The 7,951-nt window shown below is 40.8% G+C and overlaps 1 protein-coding gene across 1 annotated transcript in view; it reads left to right on the top strand.

Annotated features, from left to right (window-relative positions):
• The window catches only part of cdc73 (cell division cycle 73, Paf1/RNA polymerase II complex component, homolog (S. cerevisiae)), a 24,676-nt gene extending 20,485 nt beyond the window's left edge, over positions 1–4,191 (top strand). Inside the window, exons 14-17 of the mRNA XM_035536107.1 lie at positions 732–893; positions 1,894–1,994; positions 2,664–2,805; positions 3,591–4,191. Coding sequence (XP_035392000.1) covers positions 732–893; positions 1,894–1,994; positions 2,664–2,805; positions 3,591–3,627 — 442 coding nt within the window. The 3' untranslated portion in view covers positions 3,628–4,191. The remainder of the gene's footprint in view (positions 1–731; positions 894–1,893; positions 1,995–2,663; positions 2,806–3,590) is intronic.
• Positions 4,192–7,951: the final 3,760 nt, after the last annotated feature.

Below are 7,951 nucleotides of genomic sequence, written 5' to 3' on the forward strand. Positions count from 1 at the left end.
TATGAACTATCTATGAACTATCATAAATCTAAGATCCTTGCAAGGGGAGCCAATAAAGATGTATTTTGTTGCTAAGTGGGTTGGTTATTGTTTTGCCTTCCCATTAGAAAGTGAGAAACACGTTTCAGATACAAGCTAGTGTGGCAGCAGAAACAATGGTTCTCTGGCAGAAAATGCCATGGGGTTTACCACCTTTCTATGCACATGAGGCAGCCTGAGCTCAGTCTCTGTTCAAGAGCATACCAGACCTAGGCATTATAAAGGAAAACATACAAATGAGTCAAGTCATCAATCAATCAGTGCTTGAGTGTTTCAAATGCCATAGTAACTTTTGTAAGTGTGAGGGCTCTTTTACTGTGGTGGTGTTTTTAAAATTCATGATTTACATGATGTTCTGTGTTTGCCACCCATCATCATGGAATCATCTTAATTTGTTACATCTGGAAAGTGCTTCTGTTTGGCATTGTACCAAAATGTCATCCTGTCAGAAAATTCTGTTTTGTAAAGCTGGGTATATAATCTTCCAGGACATGTGTGAGTGAAATCTAGTGACTTGCATCCTTTGGTTGATTTGTTTACTCAGTTGCTGATTACCTGGCTGTAGATTCTCATTTAAATTTGGCTTAAAAATATATAATTTTATGAAGGAACTGACCTTATAATTGTGGCTTCCAAAATGCATGTCGAGGCTTGAGATTTATTTTTAAACCCTCTCCACTGCCCACTTGTAGGTTTGTTACATCTGATGAGAAGAAGAAGCAGGGTATTCAGAGGGACAATGAGGTTCTGCTCCAGAGACGCAAAGACCAGATCCAGCCTGGTGGCTCCACTCTGAGTGTCACCGTGCCCTACCGTGTGATCGACCAGCCACTGAAATTGGCTCCTCAAGACTGGTATGTGCCACCCACTAGACTCACCTGTTGCACTAGACTATTCAGATTATCAGCATTGCCTTAAATTTTATGAAATAATTTGCATGGCAGAGATAATCAAATCATAGTCCTCAAGGTGTAGGTCCTATAGATTTTTTTTTTTTATTATTTTTTTTTTTTATTATTATTATTTTTTTCCCCCCTTTCTCTCCCCCCTCCTCCCATTACCTGGGAGTCAGATGTGTGACAGAGTGGCCAATCTGTTAAAATTTACTCAAGATATAAAGGATTATAAAATCCAGGAGCGGATTTGGATTTGAGGACCAGATTTGAATACCACTGCACTAGATAAACCAGGTATACATTTCCTGAAACCATTGTAAAACAAACACCTTTAAGTAGTGGAGCAAGTATTACACTGAACACGCTTCCCTTTAAGATGATCTTAACACTATGATGATTTTGGGAAGTAGGCCCCAGATCACATGCATGCCAGTAGAATCACTACGATATGTGCTTTCCACTAGACTAAGTAGATCATCTGATTGCCCCTTAGACTGACCAGATCAACTCAGTGCCACAGTTTGGCAGCAACCATCCTTATTTAAGATGAGTTTTTATGAAGCAGACTCTCAGTTCTGTACAGTCGTTTCTGAGCAAATTTCTGCTGCTGATGTCTGGTATTTGATCGATGGATCCCCTGCACATCAGTAAGGCTTTTCACAGTTCTATGAAGAACATTTTGAATGCTGTTTTTCAGGCAATCTTGCCATAATGTGGCATTGGTGACTGTCCCCTGTGAAAAGCACTGTGCAACTGAATTTGAATTTTAACTGAAAGTTACTTGCTGTTTAGCAGGACAGTGCCATCTATTGAGGAGATGCATCATCAGCGTACTGAGCCCTTAACGCCTGTCCTTTTGTGGAAGAGCTTAATGGTGGTCTATGAATGTGAATAGTTCTGCCCAAATCAGAAACCTCACAGCAATGTAACACTAATCTCCCCAATCCACCCAACCCAGGGACCGTGTAGTGGCTGTCTTCGTCCAGGGTCCTGCCTGGCAGTTCAAGGGCTGGCCTTGGCTTCTGCCCGACGGCTCTCCTGTGGATATTTTTGCGAAAAGTAAGTTGTTGCTGTTTTGAATTGTTAACAACATACCTTTGCCGTGTGTGCTTATGACTGATCAGCAGAAAGCGGTCATGTGTGCGTAATTTGGTACAGTTTGACCAGACTCATCTCAGTAGATATTGAGCCTACATTAATGTATTGACTTCCATCAAGAGGGAAAGGAACATCGTCATGATTTAGTCACAAACCTCTTTATTCTTCTAACGTGGTTTTACAGTTCACATACTCAGTGTAACTTGATTTGTACAGGTTTTGTGCTCCAAGTTTGAGCAAGATGACATTTAAGTACATAGACATGTAATGCTTGATTTGAAGAAAGAAAATGAGTAAAACATGAACTGTGATTTAAAAGTGAGTTTTTTTGGGGGGTGGGGGGGTGAAGGCACTAATGTCTGTAGGTTTTGCCGCAAGTCTTTACTGTTTACTGTCTCTAGCCTGTAGCAGCATAAACAACCTTGGTGCTGTGCATACCTCCCACTTTCACTTTTGAGGTTCACTTTCGAGTTTGATCGGATTGGTGTGTGTGTGTGTGTGTGTGTGTGTGTGTGTGTGTGTGTGTGTGTGTGTGTGTGTGTGTGTGTGTGTGTGTGTGTGTGTGTGTGTGTGTGTGTGTGTGTGTGTGTGTGTGTGTGTGTGTGTGTGAGATTTCGTTACTTCCTCCAGTCCGAGCCTTCCACCTGAAGTACGATGAGGTGCGAACTGACCCAAATGTTCAGAAATGGGACGTCACTGTTCTGGAGCTGAGCCGACATAAGCGTCATCTGGACCGGCCCATCTTCCTACGCTTCTGGGAGACACTGGACAAGTAAGCCACAGCCCCACCTTGGCCCTTCTTCCACCTCAGGACCCACAGCAGTGGGTCACAAGTTTGTCTGTGGCTTAGAGCTGAAAGGCTACTATGGCAGTAATTTGGTATTAAAGTGTGCAACAGTGCATATCTAGGTTTTGATGGTACAAAATGGTATAGGAAGTGTCATTTCTGAGCCTCAAATTCAATTTCGGGATTTTATATTCACTGGTAGTTGAACAGTGCAACTGATTTGAGGACTGGGTCATTATACAAAGGGCTTTGATGTGAACACCTCTGTTCTGGGATATAAAATACCTTTCAGTGAATTGGCTATCAGATCCCCTGATTTAAGAAAAAAAAAAATGGATATCCCAAATGTTGCAAAGCCCTGACCTTTTTTAGGGGTTATTTTTATTTTTGGGAGATGTATCTCTTGAATTTACAAATCACATCTTCTGTAGGTTTACATGTTCTTTGATTATCCAGAAAAGGCTCACTGCTGACACATGCTACTCACTCATGAGGGAAACTTTTCAAAGCAACTCAAAATACAAAGCTTCTATAATAGAACTGGAATGTGCCTCTATGTCTTGGGGAGCAAAGTAGTGTTTGCTGGATTCTAGAAATCGGTCCCAAATGGCTGTGCATTAAGGGTCGTCATGCAAGGTGTATTGATCATAGTTGACACTGAGCTAGGTTTTGATGCAGCTTGTGCACAGCAGTTTTGTATTTTTTTAATAAACCTGACATTCTCATTGGGTCTCTTCTCATGTGTGCTGAATGTACCTTTTCATTTACAGGTATATGGTAAAACACAAGTCCCACCTGCGCTTCTGAGACATGGTGCCATCATGGCCAGCTGATTTGTACCAAGGAGAGCTCTCAGCCTGTGAATTCGCCTTGACATGGACAGCAGTGGACTGTTCACACATGCTTCACCAGAGGCCCCCAAGCAGCACTTTGGAATTGGATCTGCCTTTGAACCCTTTGTCACTGAAGGAGAGTTTTAATCAGGCATTTAACAGTCTGTAGGTTGAAACATTGTGTGAAAGCTGGGGTGTGCAGACAGAATGTGTGAGTGTGTGTGTGTGATTGGGGGGTTGGGCCGTGCATGGCCTTGTGTACGAGTGTGCATGTGCGTGTTTATTCAGAAATTTTGGGGGTGGGGGGGGTGTAGATGCGTTTTCAGCCATTTTGTTTTTCGACCAGCTGTGTGTTTAGAGAGCTGTGCATCTTCTAAGTGAAAAGCTGTTGGCAAGGCAGTGAGATTGATAGAAGCCTCTTTTCTACATCATTCTTTTCTTTTGTGGATTTTTTAGTAATCCAATGTAAAACTATATTCGGGCAAAAATCAAAACGGTCACTTGCTGAGATTAATAAAATGACATTTGTAAAAACTGTCCATGTTGTTTTCATCTTTTTTTCTGTGAATAGTTTTCTTTTTTTATTGATGGAAAAATAGTGTAAATTATTTCATGTGTGTAGTACCTGACAATACATGTCCACAGAACATGTTTTGTTATTGGTGATAAGTGTTGTGGATTTATAAATATGCTGTTTTATAAAGATGCTGCTTTCTGTTTTTTCCCTGTCTCTGTTAAAATGGTCTGTATAAAACAGTAACCCTCGAGGTGTGCTACTGGTATCTGTTGTAGCTATTTTATGGTTCCTGGAGGGTTGGTGGTTGTGTGAAATGGATAAGTATGTGGAAAGTTGCAGGGGGTGATCATGGAATATTCAGTAATCGTCCAGTTGTGGTAGAACAGTTTTCTGGTAGTTTGTGTGAGTATTGCTGGCATTTGGATCTCCTTAGCAGTGACTGTGATCATTTTACCCTCTTCATGTTTGCATTTACCATTCATTTTGGTGGAAGATGCCCTGGCCCCTATTGCTGGCCCCCTCAGTGTTGAACAGAAAGTGGCATGTGACGTTTTAGGTTTTTGTGCCCTTTGAATGCATTCACCCTTATTTTTGCAGTCATGATGAGCAATAGTGAAGGCAGGGACCAAATCTGTGCCCTCCACTGCTAATGGAACTTGCTGTCTCTGCGGTCACAATTTCATAAAGAAATTGGTTGCAGTCAGTCACTGCTTTTCTTAGCTGTGAATTCGGGAAGTGAGGAAAAGGTCTTCTAGGTTATCAGTACTTTTGTCCCTCTGAGTATTTTTTGCATTGCGATCATGTGAGAAAGCTGGGACCATGTTATCAAATCTTGAAGCAGTACCGTTCAGATACTCAGTGAGGAGGTGGAAATGTGTGTGTGTGTGTGTGTGTGTGTGTGTGTATATAGAGTTTATTCACTGAAACCTAGAAGTTACTAAGACCAGTTGCATTCAATTCAGATGAATTGGATTTATAAAGTTTCTTTTTCCTTTTTTAAATGTTTATATGTAGGATTCTGGTAGATGCCACAAGGGAACGCTTACAATTAGTCATGTAGCAGAAGAAATAGTCTTAGGATTTGCATCTGATCATGGGTGTGGCAGGTGTGGAGTTGGGTGAGCATTAAGCCAGTATTAGTCAGCAGTAATATCTCAACACATTAGCAGTTCTCGTTTTGACGATGCAGCTGATGGTGAGCATGTTTTTTGCTTTCATTTTAATGAAATGACAATCCCCTAAAACTAGGGACAATTTTTTGGTTTTATTAATTCCAAACATCTTTCCCTGTTTAATGCTGGATCCTGTTTACTGAAGAAAGTCCACAGATCTTGCTGCATTTCTAGTGTCATCCAAGGTAGATGCATGATTCACCAAACCCTCCGCTAGCTTACCAATGAAAACAGCCCACGAAGGTATGTAAAAGCTGCATCTGTACTGCCCCAATAGTAGTTGCCATCTACATCTGGGGCTGCATCTGATGATTAGATCATGTGGAAAGAAGAGTATGCTTGTTGGTATTACTTTTGTATGAAGCATTTCACTGAGTGTAGTGTTTATTTCTAAAAGGCTACACTTAATTCTGTTCACTTTCAGGCTTCATTATAAATGAGCATCTTCAGTATTCTTTTCTTATATACTATAATAAGTCTGAATTTTTACTGACATTCAGCAAGCTCAATTGAAGCTTTATCCTTGCGTCTACCTCTGGCTAATAGCATGCAGTTTCATATTGGCTTAGGAGCTTGGGTGAGGCTTTCTGCTCCTGCCCTGCTGAGCTGTTCCTGGAAACAGGCTGCTCTGGAGCTTGGCTTGCAAGAACCTAGTATTGAAGGGTTACCTTTATGCCATCTGGCAGTATGCAGAGTGACAGACAAAGGAAATAAAGATCTTTTGTAAGCTGTCACTGTATGTCAAGCTTTAACACCATAAACCTTTTCCATTAAAAGATCCAGTCAGACAAGATGCTTTTATGTTCGCATTACAAGCCACGTTGTTCAATTCAGATTTTTTGCTCAGATCGAATTATTTGCCCATTTCCATGTCTATCCGTTGTATGTTTCTGAAACTCTTAATTGGGGTGCAGTCAAACTGTTAGTTGTCAGTAGTAATAAAATTGTTATTGATGAAAATAGAATACAACAGTGATGTAACATTTTGAAATGTAACCATTTCAAGTCTTACTTGGAGACAGTGTCTTAAACTGCTTGGGGGGAAAAAAAAAAAAAAAAAACAATATGTGAGTTTTAATAGAGCAATGAAAGAAATTCCATAAAAAATATACTAGTGGAAATTAAACTAGATGCTAAGTGGTTTAAAGGTAACAAGGAGTGAAGACAGTCACCATGCAAGCTCCTCAGCATCAGCTAATGTCAATGCATGCATCTTTAAGATCTCATTTCATGCACTGTATATGCAAACAAGCTATGTCCACTGAGTGGCAGGTATTTACATCTGAGTGATTCATGTTTATGATGTCACAAAAAGTTAATCACAGATGTTTTTGAGTATGATGAGTAAAAGAAGACAAGGCCCCCTAATCTGATGAGTCAACACTCTGTTCTCCCCTTGCCCATGAGCGGTACTCCTTACCATTGTAAGATTTCTCTAGAACTTATGAACTTCAACTGCTCCCAACCAGCTTCCCTTATCACCCCTCTGAACTCACATTCACACCGTGCTCTCCCCACCCTGCACCATTTCCCTCTGAACTCACACACGTCAACTCTACTGATGCCTTGCTGCTAATGAACTAGAGCTTCTCCCACTACAGTTGACTGGTCTCCTGATTTGGTTTTGCTCTCCAAGCTTGTAGAGAGAATGGACTGGACAACTGGACTGAGCAAGAGGCTCAAGAACCTAACAGTTATTGGAAAACTACAAATAGTAGTTTGTAATTTTACAATTAGTTTGTAGTTTAGTTTAAATAGTTTTGAAGTTCATAACATTTTTAGCCGCTGGTATGACATGCTTTAAACCAAAAGAACCTGTGTTTCAAATAGTGTACTACCCTCTAAAGAGAACTGAATTCAATAAGGCTAACCAAAAAAAGAAAACCTGAATTACAGACTTGAAAACATAGGAAATAGATCAGTTTATATCAAGTACTTCACACCTCAGATCTTAATGCCATCTTGCACCTTAATGCAAATAAATTTATCACCATCTTCTTTCACAGAAACACACACACCAAGGTCACTTCAGAAGAGTTAAAGATTCTTATCAACCCACAAGGATTACAGCCAGGCTTTCAAAGGAGAGAATTTGTTCAAATAAACAACAGGCCCAAGTTACCACAGTACACAGAGGGCTGAGCGGCATATGTCTATCTTGGAGTACATTTAGCCCAGCTGAAGTGTGTCATCAGACAGGAGGAGAAAAAGTGACGAAGGTACAGATGGATGCAGGCCTGGGAGCGGGGAGATGTGCGTAGGTCAGGCTTCAAGTGCAAGTGGAAGCACACCCTTTCCTGCAGTCAAACAGCCAGGCCAAGAAGGCAAAAAATTGCTTTTTGCTGAAAAGTGTATGAGAGGAATCGGAGCAGCTTTATATACGACCAAGAACGTGGTCTGGTTTGTCATTAGGACTCATCGGTTACCTCAGACGTGACACCTATGCTGACCTGTTTGCTTGGTTACAAATTTACTGGGAAGGAGTGAAATATGATCAACTTTGTTAGTTATCTTTGCACGTATGGACTATGGCTGCAAAATATATAGTTTGTTAGTCATCATTGCTATACTTACCTTTGTAATACCAGCACTGCAGAAGCCTCCAATAT

The sequence above is a fragment of the Electrophorus electricus genome, chromosome 18 (assembly GCF_013358815.1).
Source record: "Electrophorus electricus isolate fEleEle1 chromosome 18, fEleEle1.pri, whole genome shotgun sequence".
Lineage (NCBI taxonomy): Eukaryota > Metazoa > Chordata > Actinopteri > Gymnotiformes > Gymnotidae > Electrophorus > Electrophorus electricus.